This window comes from Pleurodeles waltl, chromosome 1_2, assembly GCF_031143425.1.
Source record: "Pleurodeles waltl isolate 20211129_DDA chromosome 1_2, aPleWal1.hap1.20221129, whole genome shotgun sequence".
Lineage (NCBI taxonomy): Eukaryota > Metazoa > Chordata > Amphibia > Caudata > Salamandridae > Pleurodeles > Pleurodeles waltl.
In genome coordinates, this window is record NC_090437.1 from 184,388,241 (window position 1) to 184,410,560 (window position 22,320).

Genomic DNA, 22,320 nt, shown 5'->3' on the forward strand with positions numbered 1-22,320 from the left:
ATTCAAATTTAGGCATACACTTATGCATCAAAAACTGAGCTGACAGACTCTCTTCCTTCTGATCATTCCAAGCCCTAATGCAACATAGTTCCAGTACTCCTTTTTCAATTTTTGTATGACATCTTTCCCCATTGCCCCTGTTCCCTTCATAACTCTCCCATGTTTATCACATTGCTCAGTTGTTTTATATGATTTAGCCAAGGTGATTGTGCTTGTAGATCTAAAGAGACTAGTTCTGCTAGTGATTTCATATTAGGGGAAATTCCCTTTGTGTCCATACCCTTACTCAGAACAAAAATGTTTTAGAGGGATCAACTTATAAATATTATTTAAAGATAAATCATACATCAGTGGTAGAAGGGGTATGCTCATGAGAGGATTCAACTAATCCCTACAAAACTTATTTTTCCATCTGCGTTAGCGCTTTCGTATTAGTATAACCCCAAATCTCAGCCCCGTATGTAGCTGCTGTCACGGCCTGGCTTAATATACTTTTAAAACAGGTGACACAGCTCCCCCACCCGTTGTCTATTACTTCCTCACTATGGCCATCACCCTCTGATAGATAATAGTCTTACTTTTTTCTATTTGTAAGCCCCAGTGCATATTATTGGCCAGCCTCAGCCTTAAATAGTTAACATTTTGTACTTGTTCAAGAGGAATACCACTAATTGACACTTTGCTTCTAAACGACCAATGTGGATTAATTACCATAACCTTGGACTTAGACACGAATCCCCTTTCAATACAGAAAGCAGCAAAAGTGTCCAACTCACACTGTAGCCTCATAGGGGTTCTAGATATTAAAAGTGTGTTGTCTGCAAACATACGGAGTGGGACGGACATTACAACATTTTTTAGTGCATTATGCCTGCACTGCGATAACCTTTTCACTGCACCATTTATTTATGTATATACTAAACAGTGTAGGTGCAAGCCACACACCCTTGTCTCATTCCTCTGTTTATAGGAATCCTAGGAGTAAGGTCCCCGCCTCTATTCCATCTCACTTTAGCACAGGTGTCTTTATGCAAAGCTCTCAAAATCCACAAAAAAGACTCCTTAAATGTCATAATCCTCCCTCCACAAGTTATATCTTGGCACTAAGTCAAAAGCTGCTCGAAGATCTATAAAGGCAACATATAACTGATCCTGCTTCAGTGAAATATACTACCAACAGATGGTCATATAGCGGAAGACCTGGTCAATCGTGCCGACCTTGGCCCTGAAGCCTGCCTGTATATCCTCAAGTATTGAGTTTTCATCAAGCCAAGATTAAAATCTAGATAATACCCGTCTGCAAAATATTTTCTGGCTAGTGTCTATTAGACTTGTAGGTCTAAAATTAGCCATTTATTCCCCTTTTTATAGAGAGGAATTATAACTGCCCCTTTGCAAGAAGGAGGGATACCCTCGCCCCTCGATATGGCATTACTAAGGGCATTACGATAGGGAAGCCCTACTTCAGGCTCAGAGAGGTACAGATCTCCAGGGATTCCATCTAATCCAGGGGCCTTCTGTCCTTTCACCTGTTTTAAAACATTAGCTGTTTCAAGAATGGAAAACCTCATTCACCCCTGTAGTATATCAACCAAAGTATAAGCTATACTTGTTGAGTCGCCTTGGTCGGCATATAGATCGCTGCCAGGCATCTTTGAGTTGTCCCTTTTGTTGGCCCATTCTTGATATAGACTTTCAAAACTAACCAACCATTTTTCTGGAGGGACAGCTGACTCTAAGTGGTCATCAATAGTACGTGTTCCTTCCGAAATTAGTAATAGGTCTCCCCAGCACTGCATAATTTATCATTCAAGTATAAGCTTTAGATTTTTTTTAACTTCAGCCAGTTTGTCTCAAATACACACTTTTCATTTTTGTTATACATATGGTAATTCAGCCAACCAAAACCTTCTAATTTAGTAGTCTAGGTTGCACATAGAAGAGCTACTTGTAGGAAGCTGGAGAGGCCAGTCCAGGCTATATTGAGATTGAAAGTCTGCATATGATTGAGGTGTTTATGGTGTACCTAGGTCACGAGTCAGTAGTATGCCTTAATTTGTCCAGATATTCCATTCAACTAACGTGATCTGGAATTTGGCGTGCTTAATATCCCACATCGACATTAAAGAGAATTTGTGTATTCTTTTTCCATATTTAGCATTCAGTTTCAGCAGAGGTGCTTCTGTGTTGGCTAGGATACTGTATGAGTAGGGAACCAAAATTTTATCAGAGGTCAGAACAGAAAAAACGTGAAAGACATGCAGTGGGGCAACTAGATGTTTTTCAATGTATAACCACACATGACTGAGGAGTAACAGGCCCCTTCTCCATCTTCCCTGAATCTTTAACTTTGTAATGGAGTCACCCCTCCTCCTCTTCAATTAACTCATCAATTTCAGGCAGTGGTGCAATTCTCCGCCCAGTGTTTAGTGATTTTATTTACTCCGCCTGACCCCAAACACCTGTCCGGAGCTTTCCATTTCACGGCTACTTTACTTCAGAGTACAATGAATCCACATAAATGGTTCCACAGATAATTAAACACCACAAACTACTTTCCAATCCAATAGTGGATTGTGCAGAGCTTCACATCCACAATGGCCCTATTAGCAGCTAAACTGATGTCACCCTGCTATTTCAGCATCTGATAAAATTATCTGAATGCAGAAACGCCGCAATAATGAATTTCTGCTCGGGCTTTACAGAACGATCACAAAAAAAAAAAAACACATATCGCACCAGTCAAATTCTTCAGTGAAACAGAGTCTAGTCGCTGAGCTCAAAACGAGTTAATATAATACTTCGATGAAACAAAGCTTATCGCCTTAAAGTTCACCGTAGAACACTCAACAATACGGTAATCCAGTTATGGGAAGCCCCAAATGCTTCACTCAGTCAATAAAAGAACAGTCGTACTATAGTCAAAGAAAACAGCCAAAGGGGGCCCTGTCCTGGCTCTTTCTGGCACTGATGGGCGAAGGATGGTCCCGGCCTTGGCCAGGGCTTTGCCAAGGCGCGTCCTGTGCAGCGGGGAGGAGTGACGCACTTTATTGTGCCAAAAAACGGTCTCTGGTGCTCGGGCCACCTCCTGGGGCCCCAAGAATGCTGCGCACTGTAGTCCCCCTCTGATGATAGCACTCCATATCGTCCCATGCAGTGGGGAGGGGGTGACACACTGGGTGACGCACTTTATAATGCCACACAAATGTCTCCGGTGCCTGGGCTGCCTCCTAGGACCCAAGAATGCTTGGCACTGTAGTGCCCCCTGATGATAGCACTCAATATCGTCCCGCGCAGCGGGGAGGGGCAACACACGTTATAGCCCCAAACAAATATCTCCGGTGCTCTGGCCGCCTCCTAGGACCTGAGAATGCTGGGCACTGTGGTCCCCCCCGAAGATAGCACTCAATATTGTCCTCTCATGAGGTCAGTACCTCATTTAGAGAAGATAGCACAGCTCATTTCAAGATCTTATAGTGACAGCCAAACAAATGGCATGGCCTCATGATAACACACTGACACACAGGCCCTCATTTGGACTTTGGCAGTCAATTTCACTGACTGCCAAAGCCCAACCCACCAGACGACCGCCTGTGCTGGCAGACCACCATATTACGAGTGTTGGCTGCTTTCCGCCATTATTGAAGCAGAAAGCAGCCAGCAGTCATGCTGGCGGTCCACGCTGCAGAGGCGGTCCCTCGCTGGCACCCCCACGTCAGCAGGACTCTGCCTGCCGTATTACAAGCTGTAATAAGGCTTGGCAGAGTCCTGCTGATGTGGTGGCAGTGGCAAGGGAAGACCCATCCCTTCCCAGATGTCCCCCTCGACTGAGGAGGTAAGTGGGCATCCGAAGAAGAGGGTGGGGGGGAGGGGATCTGTGTTTGGGTTCATGTTTGCGGAGGGGGGTGCTGAATTCGTGCGTGTATGTGAGTGAATGTGAATGTTTGTGCGTGTGAATGGGGGTGTCGGTATTGATGAATGTCAGTGGGTGTGTCTGAGTGTATGTATGCGTATGCTGAATAGGTGTGTATGCATGCGTGAAGAGGTGTGGGGGTGTGTGTGCGAGTGTGTGGACGGGTGGGGGGAGGATGTGTGCGGACATGTGTGTATGTGTGTGCCAGAGACAGGAATAAAAGATTCCTGTCAGCAGGTGCATGACCACCAGGGTTTTCGTGGCGGGGTGACCGCCACGGAAAGCCTGGCGGTTTGCAGCCTCACAATCCAGACGGCAGTCTGATGCCTGCTGCTGGGTTGGAGGTGCTTCCTGCCGGCCGTGGTGGTGTGACCGCACCGGCGGGACTGGCGGGGTTGTGGAGGCTTGGCATCTGCCAAGCCTCATAACCCTAAATGTGGTGGTCCTTACCGTCGGCTCCGCAGTGGTAGGACCGCCACGGCGAGGCTGCCAGTCTCATGACCACCTGCCACGTAATGAGGACCACAGTGTTTTCATCTGCATGGTCTGTGTATGACCATCTGTCTCCACTCTCAATATAGCTTAATGAGGAGATTGGCCAATGGGTCATGAAATAAGAGTGCCATTAGCAGTCTGAGCAACAACCAGTGCTGACCCACCAAAGAATAGGATTGCAGGAGCCAAAGTGAAAATGTGCTGGGTGCATGATCAGCCAGAGAGATCTGTGTGGATCCAGAGGTGAGCCAATTAAAAGTCTCATGTAAATTCATCTGTGTGTACATATACATCTGTGCACCTTTATCTGAGAGTGTGACATTAAGTCCCTACCTAACAAACAGTGTTGCTCCTTGGAAGTTATATCTGGTGTCAAGGGCCGAAAAAAGTATATGCTACACTCCATCAAAGGAGTTATCTGTAACAATAGTGTCTGTTCCTGCCAGAATACTGCCAACAGCATAATAATGGTTATCCTTGACTATTTTGGGCAAGCTTGGCCTAACTGTGGCAAAATGTCAGCCATCAGTGACATATTAAGATCATGAATGGCCTCCTTTTAGCAATCCGTGACATAACGGTGAGAGCCCCTCACATAATAATGGCAAAGGCACCTGTATGGTGGGCATCCTGGATGTTATGGTATCTAGCCTTGGAACAACGGAGGTGCTGGCATAATGGTGGGCATTATTGGTATATTACAGGCATCCTCCGTGCTATGGTGAGCATCCACAGGCGATGATAGTAATTCCTAGCCATTTTAGGCAGAATCTTACCATGCGAGGCATTTATATGTAGGAGTAGTTGATGAAAATGATAAACATATCTGAGGACTGAGCATTTCCTACAACTGAAAACTGATATTTATTTGCTGATAAAGGCAAAAGTTGGAAATTCAAAAACAAACGTAAAGCTGATAGTTGAATGCCAATTCAAGCTGACTTGGGAAGACCTACTGGTCTGGTTGTGTCCTTTGTGCCACAGGGCCTGTAATGCTTTGGCTGATATTTCATTACGCAGGTGGGGGCGTTCAATATTGATAAGCTTTTCCCTGCCATTTCTGTTGGTTAACCTGCCTGAAAAGCTTGGATGGCCACTACTGATAGTCCTACTTAGGGTGTTTAGTGTGTAATGTTAGATAAGTGGTCACTATTTTATAGTGCTAAAATTTGCTATTAGCTTGGGAGGACTTTCCTTGAGCAGTAGCGGCTCTCGCTACAGAAAAGGTTGGAGACCCCTGAATTAAATACTCCAATCCCCCTCTTTGCGCTAGGAACATTCTAATCTCACTCTTACGGATTAATCCATATCAGTAATGCTTTTGAAGCACTATAATAGTTTGTCATTTGTGATCAAGGCAGACAACAATATATAATAATCTGACTTTCAGTAGGTCACTCTTGTTCTATTCCTCAGTGACTGATCTGATCCTGCTAACTGCCTAGTGTTTAAGTGTAACACTAAAGATGGGGGTGTGAAGAACATGGTCTCCATGAAGAAAGTTGAATTTTATGTCCCAACTTATAATTTATTTGCATCACTATCTTATCCCCGTCTTATGTTTCCTGGAGTTTCACAAAATATATCTAAAATCAATACAGTTTGAACCAAAACTAAAACACAATCTGTTAGGCTCCGTCAGGTGACATGGGCTCAGTCGTGTTGAGACTACATTCCCAATTAGAAAATCAATCAATAGAGGACATTACATGTGGAGTTGCTCAGAAACTGAGAAAATGACATTGAGCTTTAATTGGAAAAATAAAGAACCTCAGTCTATGGCACGGTATTGGAACATCATGGCCACAGAGAGGAAGCCTTGTACATTATCGGATTCCTAAATTGAATTTAAGAAAAATCTGGGGCCCTTTGTTGCCATCTGTCTCAAATAGCCTCCTGAAATTGATTTGTTTGCCCAAATAAACCTTCTCTTATCCTATGTTTTCTTTTATGGGGTATTTTGTGTCTGTGTTGGAGCTGTAGTTTTTGCTAAGTTTATACCCAACCCTCTCTGGTTCCAGAATCTTTTTTTTTTTTTTAATGGGCGAGACCCTTTGTTTTGTTCTGTGGAGGCAAGAAGGCGAGGTAGCTGGCAGAGGATTTTTACAACACCCGAAGTTGTTTCTCTTCTATTGTTTTGTATTTCAGATGTTGCTTTTAAAATCATACACAATTTGATAGTCATTTCCATACTAAAGTACCTGAATTGGAAACCATTTTATTTCCAGGCAGAGAAAAGGGGTTCCATTTAGACCAACAGAAAGGAATGACATAAGATAAATTATTATTTTTTTCAGATAGTTTTTCTTTTTTAAGATCCAACAGTCCTGTGGATAACATTGTGCAAGGAAAGAAGTTACAAACACCAGGAAGGAGGGCATAGGACCAGGTGTGTCTCATAACCAGACTCTAGGAGTCAGTGCATTGTAATTTCTGCATAAAGCAGTGTCTGAGGTCCATGCATGTAGCTTGTGAAAGCCTTCATACTGAGTAAAAAAAAAAACAAAAAAAAAGTAAACTAGGAGTCCCACTGTCAAGAGCTAGACCTTTAGATATGGGTTAGCTAGAATAGTCAATGAATCAGACTATTCCAAACAAAACATTTATCTTGCTGTTAAAGAACATCAGTAAGAAAACATGACAGTTGCTTTAACTCAGTGGAAGGTTCTATGTTTAAATTTGCCTACAAAGAGGGCATCTCTTCTGTTGTTGCCAATTTAGGGGCTGATCAGGACAAGTCAGTGGGTAAGGCAACTTATGATTCATACGTGTGGGGTTTAATGTCCTTCAATCTGAGGAGAATCTTTTTGTGATTCTACGGATGGCAATGGGGAAAAAATCCCTTAATGCTGCTTTGAGATTTGGGTTTAGATATTTATCTTATGCATTACACCTTCAAACAGTAATTTATTGGATTAATAAGTGAATCGGAAAAGATCCCCATTTAACATTTGTCCTTACTGAAGAATTGTAGCTAGCAGAGAAGTTGGGGAAACTCATTGCTTTTTATTTGAGAAAATTGTTGGCTTATTACTATTTGGTATATGGTTTAAAAAAAAAAAAAATCCTAATAAGGCTATTTCAATCGTTACAAAATCCTTTAGGAATTTCAGGCTGTAACAAATATTACTTGACACTTTAGGCATGTATGTTATTATTACCATGTTGCTGTTCTGTTATTCTGTTACTATGCCCCTTAAAATTTCAGATAATATAGATCTGAACGAAACTGGATTATTATTTTGGGATTACTGCAAGGAGTAGTAACAATCCTTGTCAAGGTGAGCCCTCAAACTCACTAAATTAACCTGAACTCAACTCCCCGGTAGCTACAGCACAGAGCAGACAAGGCTTAACTTATGTTAATGTGTAAAGCATTTATGCAGCACCAAATCAGTAATCAAGTCAAAATGCAAAACAACAAATCTCACACATAGAATTGAAAAAACAGAGTAAAATGTAATAAACAAAATGACAAATACCCAATTATGGAGACCGAAGTTTTCAGTGTTTGTTTTTTCTAGATTTCAGTGGGGTTTTCCCAGTGTTTTAAACATTTTTTTTAAATCAGTGTCTATCTAGATTTTTTAATGCATCATAACCCCCGAAACAGACAAAACTGGGTTTGTCCAATACTTACAAAACACATTTTTTGCAGGGATTGTTATAAAGCATATACTTAATGTGAAGGAGAGGTAATGCAGGGCATGTAGTGTCTTCCCTTTTTGAGTGTGAGACTTATGTTTAACTGTTTTAAGCATGTGTACCTTTTACCAGATATCATATTGTTCTCTGGGGCTTGAAGTTTTGCTTTTAACATTGTAACTATGGGCTCAAAAATTCCAACTGTAAAGTGTAGTTGGGTAAAAAGCCAGGATTAGCTGAATGTGTTGCACTTACAAAGGGACACCTTGCAGCTATGAGTTTTGTTGGTATGTGCAAACTTTTGTGTCTTGATTTCACCACTATCCCATGTGCATAGTGATAGCACTCTTTTCACAGGTACCTGTCAGTACACCTTAAATTGAATGTTTAAAGCCTGGAGTGTTTGCAGGTGACCTGCTATCAGTACTGACTTATTAGAAAAGGGGACGGATGTATCAAAAGATTTTACCAATTTTGTGTCTGTGGGTAAATGTGACAGTACATGTTGGCCAAGATTCTTATGAGACGGCTATTTCACACAATCAGTGAAAAAATTAAACAATACCAAAAGATCAAATATGATTTTAATACTTCCAGTTTAGATGAGAGCTTCCACATGCTTCAGAACCCTGCACTTTAAATCCAAGCACACAAAAAGTGGAGAAAACAGAAGGAAGAAGCGGCAATATTTTACTAATATCCCTAAACAACCAAACTGAAGCAGAGTATTCTTAGAATAGTTTTTATTGCTGCTAACTTGTATAACAATGTTGAATTGTGTTGGCCCCATCAGAAAGAAATAAAAATGACTCATTTTCTCTCACTTTCCTTTTATTGAGTGGTATTTTAGTTTGTAGTTTTGTAGATGATTATCAGTATTTATAAGTTTACACTGACGAATGGTGTTTCCCTTTCAGTGGGATTTTATCAATTTAAACCTAAAACAGTGTAGCCTATAGATACACCAACCAGAATTGTTCTGGTCAAAGATTTTAACTCCTGGCAATCTTTCAAGTTGCAGATTATTTTAGGAGTTCAATTCTAACATCCCCCCTCAGCCCCCAGGAGAAGCACTTATAGACTAACTGAGTGTCAGGCAGAGGCCAACAGCAAGGCCCAGCCCAAATCCATTCTCCACTGGTCAGCTGTGTAATTCCAGGAAAGGTGTCCTGAAGCGTGTTGTCTCCTTGCAGCCACAAAGAAGGTTAACCAGCTGACCACTGGAGTCCACTTCCTTGTCCGGGGTATGAAAAGGAGCAGGTCAAATCCTTCAGTGCTCCTCTTCGGTTACAGAAAGCAGGCCCAGACTTCTTATGATCTACAGCAGTGAAAGAAAGTGTTCTGAGGAGGGTGCCAGGAGGTGCCATATTTATGCCTGCCACTTGCTAGGCAGTGGGGCTGACTAGTGCCCCCTCCCTAACCAAAGGGGTAAAAGTTGCCAAGCCTATACCTACCTAGTTTCGAAGTTGTTCCTTTTTGCCTTACTGCAAACAGGCCTGACATGCAGCGTGTCACAGCATTTTCAACATGGCAAAAGTCTTTGGCTACATTCAACTTGGGCCCGAGGGATGAGGGTGTGAGTGGGGACTGTACTACGGTATTCCTAGTCCCACATCTAACACTAAAATCTAGTTTGAGGCAGGCGCTGGCACCCACAACAAACCCAGAATTCTGGTATGACAAAAGCTGTGTTTCAGCAACCAGACAGGCACCAACCAGACAGAATTGTCTTGGCACCCTGTTCTCTCTCTTTCAAGTGAAGTGTGCCCCAAGTGTTATGTGTGGTTCAACAGACCTATGTAGCAGGAGTTGGCACTGTGCTGTCAAAAAGAGACGAACAGCCCCACCCTATATATTCTTTTGAACTCGGAGGGCAGCCCATTGTTTGCTCTTGTGAGGCATTTGAAACCTTTCCAGGGCTAATACCTGGCTGGGAGAAGCTATAGATGCATTGCACATTAGCCTCCAGGAACTTCAGGCAGTGAAAATTTAATTTTCTAAAAGATACCTTTCCTTAATATTTATTAAAAATGTGACTTCACCCTTGGATTTTCAATATCTATACAAAATAGCTGTTTAATTATTTTACTAGCTGGCCCAATTTCTCAGATACAATATTAGTATTTTAGTCTGTAGTCTGTGTTTTATATAGGACAACTAGGCCTGCCACAGTGAAAATAGCTTTTGAGTGCCAGTCACTGTAAGGACATGTCGACATTAATTTTCTAAATGTCTGACAAATACCATGCACCCTGGCTTATAGGCTACAAAGCCTACATATAGTGATTTATTCATATTAAAAATAAGGCTTTTAGACGTTAACAGAGTTTATTTTTACAAGTCGCAATGCTTGTATTCCAATGGTAAAGTCATGCTACAGTGGTTGCCCTGAAGACATGTTTGCAGTGGCACTATAGTGGATAGCACAATAGGTGATGCAGTCAACTAGTGGCATTTAACTACTAGGTCCTAGGAACATTGTGTACCATAACCTAAGGACTTATAGGCAAGTAAAATATACCAATTAGGAGTATGCCCATTTGACCACTGTAAGAAATAGAATTATTATTTTGGGTGGGTGACTTCCAACCTCAAGGAATAATCACAACTGTCAGAGTGATCGCTCAAAGACACTAAATAACCGAAGCTCAGCCCTCTGGTAGCTATGGAACAAAGGAGATCGGCTTAACTTAGGATAATGTATACAATATTTATGCAGTACCAAAACAATAATAAAGTTTAAATGCAAAACAATAACAATCCCAACCCAAATGAGACAGAGTTAAATGTAATACACAAAATTACAATAACATGACAAACATCAAACAAGGGGAAATGGAGATGTGATTTTTTTTTTACATTTTTAATAGAAACAGTGCAAAAATCACCAGCAATAATCAATGGTCACAGTATATTGGGACCTGCAAGCGATTTGAAGTTGTCTGTGATGGAGCACAGGAGATTTTAAATTCAAATTTAGCCCTTTAAGTCCCAATCTACCACATAAGTACACATCTAAAGCTATCCACTGATCCAGGGGAAGCACTTAGAAACTCAAAGGGTGTCAGGCAGAGGTCAACAGCAGGGTCCAGGACAGATCCAGATGCAAGAAAGGCCTTGTGTGCTTGTATCCCTGTAGATTAAAAAGGAGGTCAGCCTTATGACCCTTGGAGTCCACTTCTTTGACCAGGGTACAGAAGAGAGCAGGTCTAGTCCTTCCCTCAGGTCATAGAAAGCAGATCCAGCTCTCTTCTGTTCTCCTCAGGTCCAGCAGTGCTCTGAAGTGAGTCTCTGAGGATGCCCCATTTATTTCTGCCACCAGCTAGTGGGAGGGAATGACACCCAAGCATGCAGTAATGAGGTAAAAGATCCCAGGGCCAATCCTACCCACTGTGGGTCTTTTCGAGAGTGACATAGTAGGTGAGTGAGTGGGTATGTCCATCCCCCGATAATCCAACTGTCCTCCCACATCTAACAAAACCCAATTTGAAGCATCCACTGTATACCAAATAAACCTAGCAGCTGCTAAAGACAGAAGTCTGGTAGGACAAAAGCAGGGTTCATCAGCAACCAGACAGTGGATATACAAGAAATATCTAGGCATCCAGTTCCCGTCCTTTAAAGTACACCTCAAGTGATATATGTAAACCCAGAGACAGACATCTGATAGGACAAAAGCAGGGCTCTCCAACAAACAGACCGAGAATACACAATTACCTTGGCCTCATGTTCTCTACAATTCAATTGTGTTGCGAGTCTTATATGTAAACCCAACAGACCTGTCAAGCAGGATCTGACATTCAAGCAGGATTTAGCACGATAGTGCCAAAAAGGATGCCCAGAGCCCCCACCATGCATAATCTGTGAGGTTCAGAGGAGTCATCTCTGCCCATTCAGGTTAGCCTATAGTTCGCTCCTGGTCCTGGGGGACTTTTCACACCTGTGCTCCAATGTAAATCACTGGTTGGAGGAAGTTGGAGTACAAATGCAAAGTAGTCCCCAGGAACTTCTAAAAGTTACTCTTCCTCAATATTTAATAAAATGTCCAACTTCACCACTGAATTAGATTTTAGTAATTATTAAAACAGTTGTTTGTTTCAATTATTTTCTAGATAATCCTATTTTGGAGATACAGTGCTCCATTGTATTGCAGCATCTGTTTAGCTCCTATTACCTCTATATCGGGCACTGAAGTACTTACCTTCATGAGCAGCAAGCTACACCATGTAGGGTAGCTGTATGGTAGGAAAGGTGTTATTTTCTTTGCAATTCTATGTGGGAAATGTTTTGATGTTGCGAGGACCACCGAGGTGTGGTTATTTTGTTATGGGATGCAGCAGTGTTGTGTATGATGAGGTGTAAGAGACATGCAGTTTTATGGTTTTCAGCCAGCTGGCAGCTTTCAACAGCTCTGTAGGCCAGTTTATGGTATTTCTTATTAAAATTAACTGGTTACTGCACTAGGATGCCCAGCCTGAAATTGTATATATAGTTGTGGTCCTGAGCAGTAACAGGATTTTAATCTGTACTCTGGTTTTCTACATAAAACAGATAAATCTGCCACAGTTAAAATAGATTTTGGGTGCTAGTCACTGTAAGGACGTGATAACATTACATTTCTACAGGCCCAACTTTTAGTTACCATGCAGCCTGCCTGCAGGAGTTCAGTTTGAACAGAAGTTTCAGGAGGTGGAATGGGGGGTAAAGCAAATGAGGAGCGTGTGAGCAGAAGGGGCAGGGAGCATAGAGGCAATGTGTAAGCAGAATCTGCAGGGAGCAGAAAGGCAGTATGTGAGCAAAGGAGGCAAAGTGAGAGCAAAAGCTTCAGGAAGAAAAGACGGTAGTGTGTGGCCAGTGTGTTAGCCGCAGGAGATAGTGCAGTGTGTGACAAAAGAAGGCACTGTGTAACCAGAGTGGGCAGGGACCAGATGTGCCACTCTGCAAGCTAAGGAGCACTGTGTGAGCAGAAGTAGCATGTTTCAAGAGTGCGCAGTGTATGAGCAGATGGGTCACAATGCGAGGCTTGCGAGCTGGTGATAGCGCAGAGGGCAGGATGTGTACAAGGGGGTAGTGTGCAACCAGAAGGGGCAAGGAGCAGAAGGCACTGTGAGAGAAGACGGGGTAGGGTGCAGGATGTGAGCAAAAAGTGAAGAGTGTGAGTTGAAAGGGAAAGGGGCAGATGGGGCAATGTGGGAGCACGAGAGGCTGGAAGAAGTGTATGAGGAGCAAAAGGGCAGTATGTGAGGAGAACAGAAGGGGGTATTATGTGAAAAACGGTGCACTACGTGAAGAGTCGGCAGGACACAGAGGGTCGATGTGAGCAGAGAAGGGTCAAGGAGCAGATGGGAACATTGTGTGCACAGAAAGGGCAGGAGAAGAGGGTCAGCACATGAGCAAAGAGGACAGGCGGTATCTCAGCAGAAAAGATAGGGAGGAGATGAACAGTTTATGAGCTAAAGAGGTAATGTGTGAACAAAAGGGGCAGGGAAGAGATGTGGCAGTGTGTGAGCAATGAGACAGTGTGAAAAAAGAGCCAGGGTGCAGACAGAGGCATTGAGTGAGCATAAGAGCCAGGTATCAGAGTGAGGAGGCTGAGTACACTGTGAGCAAATGAGGGAAAATAAGTGAGCAGATGGGGCAATGTGTGTCAGGTTGCAGTGTGCCCCTAGAAGATGCAAGGAGCACAAACAGTATGTGAACAGAGGTAGAAGGGGGGAGAATGTGATCAAAGAAGGTGGCAGTCTTTGAGCAAAAGAGTTAAAGAGCAGATAGGGCGGTGTAGGAGGCTAGATTTCCCTATTGCATATTCATAAATGTTTACTGCACTTTACAATATTTTGCTAATCTTAAAATAGATTAATTTAAATCTGTTTCACAAGTGGGTATGAGCACTGCACTCCACTCCACCTGTAATTCTCTCACATTTATAATAAAAATTTGAATCATCTGACCCACGACATACCAATATATTTATGAACCTGGCACTCGTGCTGCTCTGAGCTGCAGCGGTGAAGGACAGACTCTGGAGCATGTGAAGAGACAAACTTCAGTCACCTACAGGCCCGCCATCACACTCCAGTCTCTTCCCAATGAGATCAGTGGCCTGCCCAGGCAACCCACCAACAACATTGGCCCCTGAAACAAGTCAGCGAGATCATCAGGCCTCCACGGGTCAAACCATTTAATGTTTTTGTTATGGAAGTAAGAATATGCATAATAAATAAGACCTTCAAAATAAAGAAAGTTTTATGTAAGTAAGATCAACACTGTTAATACATCACGGAAACAAACATGACTAAATAGGTGGTTTTGAATCTGCAGGTAAAAGCTGTGGATTTCACAGGGTTTCCCAGGTAAACACTCGACAAATACATGCAGAAACTACCCAAATACAAACAGAGAGCACGGGCTGTATTTTATCAGAGGTTGGTAGAGAAAGTCTTGTTTTATCCGTTGGATTCTGGAACAAATATTTTCTGATGGGAAAAATAAACACAGAAAATGTAATAGAGAACAACTGAACTGTATTAGCTACTCTCATCTAAAACAGACCAACCTGAGCTCTATGTATTTTTTTTTTTAAATATCAGTTTTTTTATATTATTATTCTAAAGGAACACAAGTGTCAAAGCTACAAAGAAAAAAGTAATGAGACCCAAACTAGGACGATTTCACAAAACTCAACTTGATCCATGTCAGTTGTGAGAAGTTTTTGCTGACATTGTTCTTTCAATTCTGGTTGCCGGTTATATCTCTGTTTTGTTTTTTATTATAAACACGGCGCTACAGTTACCCAACTGCACAGATATCCGAAAACACATTATTGGATATCGAAGCAAGTTTCCTGTATTCCTGTAATAAAATACGGCACACAGTCACGTTGCGATATTGGATATGCGGATCTAAATAAATATGCGCGTAACTTGGCATCTATGGAAACTTTCGTATTTACTTCGGGACATAGCATGCTTAAAGACCACTACATTGTGCAAAACGTAGTAATGTATTTAGATTACTTGGACATAATAGCTGTGTTCTCCTTCCTGTAAAGTGTCACTTATGGACGATAAATTACACACAAATGACACTGAAACGTCACATATAAGCATGCTGAAAACAAAATGAAATAAAGCCATGAGCAAAACTTGGCACCTAAGTGGATGCCACTGCCATCAGGCGACATGAACTCTTGAAAAAATATTTTAGGTGGCTCGGGCAGGACACAACTGTGTTAACCACAGCACCTCCTCAACTCCAATGAGTCTTTCGAGCAGAAAAGAAGGGGCGCAAGAGAGCGAGAGGCAGCTGCGTCAGCGATCAGAAATTCGCAGCCAGGCTGCAACCTTCTCGGCAGCCGCATGCCTTGGGAACAGCATACATGCCAATAGACCCGATTCAGGCGTGAGACTCCCGATTTTTCAAGCAAAAAAAATGGCTTTATTTTGGCTGTCTTCCCGTCTGCAAAAGGCCGCTACTTCAGAAGGGGAAATACGTTCTCCCTATTATTTTTGAAATCTCCCTCAATTCCTCTTCTAAAATGTTACCATGTATGCCTCTCGTGTAGAATGCTCGAACGCACCCCAGATAGACCATCACGGTACTCCCCCATTCTCACTGCATTTCTAGTTCACACATTCTTGTCTGAGCTGGGACTATGATCACGTGTTCCCTGGAATTGCATCTCTAGTTTACGGTCAGTTTTTGTAGCATAACGCGAATCTGAATACTCCCGGTAGATTTTTCCATACGTACAAGATGGTGGGGGTTATGTTCTCTATAAACTCACCCAAAGGCACCTTCTGTCCGTCGGGCTGGTCCCCGGAGTAGACCCACGATGCCCGAACGGTTGCCATGCTTTTGCCTCAAATCCTGCTTGTGCTGCCGCTGGCAGGCGTGGCATCTAACCTCCAACCCCTTGTCACTGAAACAGAAGAGAGACGACGACATCTACCCGGTTTCAGCGCGCCTCAAGCGCTTCTGCATCTGCCATTTTAGAAATGGGAAAGCAACGAAATGGGACGTTTTAAATAAGCGCCCAGAGTCGTCATAGATATGTATCTAAAGACAGCAATGTTTTTCTTTGATGTATCTGCGTTCGAAAGGAAGGGTTTCCCTTTACCGCATACAGTGCTGTTGTAATGAGGTTATTATTAATATATATTCATGCATTTGTAATGAGCTTCTTTGAGGGGCTTCAGAATAGTTCAGAGTAATGAAGTTGTCATGGGAGTAGTGGGATTCAGATCTTTGGCAGCTGTGAGGAGCTGGCAAAGAAGGAAATCACGCCCGACCTCTGTATTTAAATAAACCCACATTTTGAAGAATATTAACCTGCTATGTGGTCCTTCATAACAAGTGCATTTGTTAAAACCTGTATTGTACTACTTGACTTGACATGTGTCCAGTTGGCAGCGGCTTGTGGTTTGTTCCCTCTTCAAGTAGGGACCACAATCCTAGTCAGGGTAAGATAAACACTAAAAGTTTACCTGTGCTCTCCCTCTGGTAGCTTGGCGCAGAGCAGTCAGGCTAAACTAAAGAGGCAATGTGTAAAGTATTTGTGTGCACACACACACACACACAGTAACAAGGGTGGAAACACCACAAAATGACTCCACCACAGTTTAGAAAAATAGCCAATATTTATCTGAATCAAACAAGACCAAAATGACAAAAATCCATCATACACAAGTCAAGTTATGAATTCTTAAAGATTAGATCAAAATGCAGTACTTAAAAGACAATAGCTCCAACCAGAACTATCTGGTCATGCACTACTGAGGCAAATCCAAAAGTGCAGTCCGACAGCGATGGAGCACAGGCCAGGTACATGAGTCATGCAGACCTGCTGACAGTACCTTTGTTGCGTTGATGCTCAGTGACGATGCGTTAATCCAAGAAGGGGAAGCATTGCGCTTGCAGGCGATGCATCATTTCCTGATTGGGCAACGCCGTTGATGCGTCGATGTCCAGAAGCAAGAAGTATTGGTTCCAATACATTGGTGCTGCATTGGCCAAGCCCGGGCTGCTATGTAAGTGTCTGCGGCTTTTGTGCAGCCAGCGGCAAAGCAGCATTTCTATAGCAGGATGCGTCTGTTCCAAATGACGTACCTGTGTCGTAGCATCAGTTCTTGTGTTGCAGCACCACACTGACCTCCAAGGGCCCAGGACTGGATTTGGCACCACTTGGCAGAGGAGTCCAGGTGCTGGTAGCAAGATGTAGGTGAAGTCTTTGATGTCCCTGAGACTTCAGAAACAGGAGGCAATCTCAGTCAGACCCTTGGAGGAACTTCAGATTGCAGGATGTAGAGAGTTAGATACAGTCCTCTCACACCCAGGCAAGAAGTAGAAAGCAGCAGACCAACACAGCAGAGCAAACAGCAAAGTGGTAGTCCATCCTGACAATCCTGTGGTCCTTCTTCCTGGTAAAGTGTTCTTAGTCCATAAGTGTTACGAGTATATGGTGTCAGAGGACCAGTACTTATACCCAAATGTGCCTTTGAAGTGGGGGAGACATTAAAGAGTGGTTTTGAAGTGTTCCATTTCCCTTTCAGCACAGCCCTGTCTGCCAGGAGGTCTGACAGCGTTATCAGTCCTTTGTGTGGGGTCAAGTCACTACCCTTTGAAGTGTGAGTGAGAGCCCCATCTACCCTTCCTGCCCAGGAAGACCCACAGGTATGCAGATGGAATGCAGGGGCAGTGGAGTGTCCTGTATTTTAAGGCTGTCTGGATGGAAGGCACAGATATGGCTGTTGCCTAAATCCACACAGACCAGATGTGGGTTAGAGACAGGCTAAGGCACAGAATGGTTAAATTAAGAAAATGGCAACTTTCTAAACATGGCATTTTCAGACTGACAATTTAATAACCACCTTTACCAAAATATGTGTTTTAAAATTGTTAGTCCAGAGACACCAAACTAAATTTTTCTATTGTTTCCCAAATGGAAATTACACTTAAAACATGTTTTAAAGTTATCCCTGTACTAGCATATGGGAGAGATAGTCCTTGCAATAGTGAAAAACGAATTTAAGAGTGTTTCACTACCTGGACATGTTAAATTTAAAAGTACATGTTAAACTTTTCAAAAACACTGCACCCAGCCCATGGGGCTAACAAGGACCTACCTTAGAGGTGTTTTACATGTAATAAAAAGGAAGGTTTGGGCCTGGCAAGTGGGTACACTTGCCAGATTGGAATGGCAATTTAAACTGCATACAGAGGCTCTGCAATGGCAGGCCTGAGATGTTTTGAATGGCTACCGTAGTGGGTGGCACAACCAGTGTTGCAGGCCCACTAGTAGCATTTGACTTACAAGCCCTTGGCACACACAGTGCCCTTTACTAGGGACTTACTAGTAAACCAAAATTGCCAGTTGTGGAGAAGCCAATATCACCATGTTTTAGACACAGAGCACATGCACTTTAGCACTGGATAGCAGTGGTAAAGTGTGCAGAGTTCTAAAACAAGCAAAAACAAAGTTCAGCACACAGTTAAAACAGGAGGTCAGAAAGCAAAAAGGTAGGGGAAACCATGCCAAAAGATGCCAGGTCTAACAATACGGCTTTGTTTTAGATGAAAAACTACTAGGCTACTCTGTGTAATTCTAAACAATATGTGACTGCCGCTTTAGTTTCCATGCTATGTTTATATTAATGTATGACAAAACCTGCCAACATTTGACATTCTAATAGTGTGATCCATACCTGTAAATCTCATAACTGAAAATGCAGGGGGTATCAGTGTCATATATTTTCCAATGTGTGTGTTTTTGTAATTGCATTATTTTTGCCATTTATCATGTTCATTTCCATCCCTGCCTGCTGCCACTCAACTCAGGTTAAAATAACACAGTTTAGAGTTTTCCTCCCTGCAAACTACTCCTGATATTATCACAAAAACCGTACTTAATCTCAGAGTGCAGTGCTTGTAATGTCGCCCCCAATGATGTAACTGGAATGCTCCAGCCAAGACGGCAACCTGTGAACCCAGGGGTGCTCAGGTTGATCCCCCTCTGGTGCTAGCTACATTGTAAAGTCAGGTCCACACATGGGACAAAGTGAATAAATACTGGGTGGGGTCAAAGGAGTCGGCAGCAAACCCGGTCCCCCCTGCTAGCAATTGTACTATCGTCTCCGTGTTTTTACTGGGCCTGCATGCTGGGGATTACATCCAGGCAGAGGCTCATGTTGCGTCTGTATTTGTGTGGTGGTCCTACGCACAACACAACACTGGCAACAAGGGGTCATCCCACCACTCTTGGTGTGCCCGTCTGCATTACGTCGGAAAGCGGCGGCTGGGTACTCCTTCCTGGAGGACACAGTGCTTGTGCCGCTGTCTCAACAAGACTACTCATTGTATGGCGTGCTGCCATGTGTTGCTACAGGACAGCCCTCCCCAGTAACCCCACCTCTCCACTGTGATCACCCGCAAGAAGACCATGTGGGTTACTTTTGCTGTGCTGCCAGTGTGCGGTGCATATGATGTCTGCCTGAGAAGTCACAGCGTGGTGAGTCTGCCCATCCCGTGTAGTATCATTGCGGCCCCAGTTTGGCACGAAGTACTGTGACTGTGGACAGTGTAAAGGTAAGTCAAGTGCATAACCACCATTCCACCAGACAGCATACACACGTTTGCCAGGCGCTAGCTCGTTGTTAAAGCCTCCCTCACAATAAGGAAGACAAAATAGACAGAAAATAAATTTTAAAAAACCTGCAATACGTCCTGGTTCAGTGGGGGAGTCTCATGCTGCCTGCGCCAAAGGGAAATCTGAATATTCAAGAATGGCCACATGGTCATAAAGTGTACAGCCCACGCCGACCTCACAGTGGTCTTACTACTCAACCAAAGCACAGGTCCTTCTTCCCCGCTCGACAACGTCAATCACCACACCAGAGATGCCAAACTTAACTCACACAGTAAAAGTGACATTTAAACCTGAGAAGTAATACAGGTGACTGACCAAGCATTACAGAACCAACCTGTCACCTCTCAAGAACATGCCCCCACCATGGCAAACATCCTGTCAATCAAAACTTTTCTAGTGTTGGGAGCCCCGTCGGTGCAAGCGCCCTAATAGAGAGACTGGGTGGAAAGAGTGGAACTATATTTCGAAGCAACTGAAGTCGAAGTTGAAAGGAAGAGAGCCATGTACTTGACCATTCATAAAATATCCAAAACTATCATAGAAGCCACCCCGAGAACACATGCAACACTCATAGATGCTCTTAATGCATATTTTGAGCTTATGGCTAATCAGGCCTATGAAAGGTTCCTATTTCGCCAAGGCTGACAACACGCGGAAGAACCTATAGATGCCTTCTACACCGGCTGACAGAATTTGCTAGCACATGCGAGTTTGCTGATAAAAGAGAGGAAATCTGGATCCAAATCAGATTTCAAGGCTGTGCCACAGCTAAGTTTAGAGAGTGCATTTTGCAGGAATCAGGCAAGTCACTAACGGATATTCTAACAATGCGAAGGACAACGTGCTATCCAAAGCCCGAGCTCCACACATGAAAGCCACTCTACAAAAGGCGTGAAGACAGAGCCCATCAATGCTGTTGCACCACAGCAGGCGCCAGGAAAGCCCAAGAAGTTCACCCCGCCTTCAAAGACATGTGGATATTGTGGGGGTCCTGCGCATCACCAGCAGACTGCTCAGCAAAGGGTCGGAAATGCGCAGGGTGCAGTAAATTCAATCACTTCACAAAAGTGTGTAGATCGAGCAAAGGCCAGCACCCTGCACCTCGGTCAATACAGTCACAGACATGAAAAGTCACCCTAGTGACATGGACAATGATGAGGCGGCAGAGTGTGTGGTACACTCAGTATTTACTGTTGGCAACACTACAGCGCCCCAGTGGCAGCTACATGTCAGAGTACACCCAGTAATGGCCTCCGTGGACACCGTTGCTTCGATCAAACTAATGTTAGCAGAGGTGTACAGCGTCCTACAGCCAACACCAGCACTTCAGAAGACCTTGATCCAGGTGTTGCATATGGACAGGATAAACCATTACTGATGCAGGTAAAGTTTCGAACAACCATAACCCAAGAGTCTCAAGTAGTTGAATCTCCAATATATGTCACAGAAGGAGGACATAGTGTGTTGCTAGGATGTCGCACAGCAGAAGCCCTCAGAGTTGTTACCTTCGCATTTGGAGTTTACCAAGAAGGAGTAGCCCATATTGTTGCAGAGTTTCCCTAACTGCTCAAAGGCACAGGGTGTCTAAAAGGGAGCGATCAAACCACATATTGACCCGTCAATTCAGCCAGTAGCCCTGCGTCATCGAAGGATTGCTTTCCATCCGAGGCTTCAAGTGGAGAAAGAACTAGAAAAACTGGAAGCAGATGGCATAATTAAAAAGGTTTCAGGACCCACCCCATTGGTATCCCCCTTTGTCATGACCCATAAGCCAAAACAACCTAGCAAAGTCCACATATGTGTGGATATGAGACTGCTGAATGAAGCCATTAAAAGAGAATGCCACCTGACACCTACCACTGATGATCTGATTGGAGAACTGAGTAGAGCCCGGTGATTCTCAAAGGTTGATCTCAGATCTGGCCATCCCCAACTTACATTAGCAGACAAATCTGGATACATAACAACATTCTCCACTCAGGCCGGTCTTCGATGCTACCGGAGGCTCAACTTTGGCATCTCTAGTGCCACTGAGGTGGTTAAAACATCATTCAAGAACTTCTGGTAGACCTGCCAGGAGAGATAAATGTCAGTGATGATATTTTAGTATTCACTAGGTCGGTACAGGAGCACCACTCCGGACTTGAAAAAATGGCCTTGCGAATCGCAAATAGCGATTTTTAAGAAATCGCTATTTCCGAGTCGCAATTGGCCATGTAACAAATTTGCGATTCGGAATTAGCGATTTCTTAGAAATCGCTATTTGTGGTTTGCGAGGCCCATTTACCGAATCGCAATTTGCATTTTCGCAAATTGCGATTTTTTGGCGATTTGGTAAAAAATCGCAAATTGCGAGAAATTCCGAGAAAGCACACCTGGAGGAGCCTGATGACATCACAAGCAGGAAATGAGTCATCCCAGGCAGTTTCAGGTGCCACACCCAAACCAGCATCCTGAGAGAGAGCAGCCACACAGAGCAGCACTCAGAAGGAGCTGGCACACATGAGCAAGGATGGACACCCCAGGCCAAGCACAGGAGAAGGGAGAAAGAAAGCGCAAGCTAAAATTCAGCGAGCAGGAGCTTGAGGTGCTGACTGAGGAGGTGGTCAGGAGCCATGATCGC

At 43.5% G+C, this 22,320-nt stretch overlaps 1 protein-coding gene across 1 annotated transcript in view; it reads right to left on the reverse strand.

The window, feature by feature from the left end:
* Positions 1–16,007, reverse strand: part of POLR1E (RNA polymerase I subunit E) — a 158,776-nt gene extending 142,769 nt beyond the window's left edge. The window contains exon 1 of the mRNA XM_069237525.1: positions 15,840–16,007. Within this exon, the coding sequence (XP_069093626.1) occupies positions 15,840–15,906 (67 nt within the window). The 5' untranslated portion in view covers positions 15,907–16,007. The remainder of the gene's footprint in view (positions 1–15,839) is intronic.
* Positions 16,008–22,320: the final 6,313 nt, after the last annotated feature.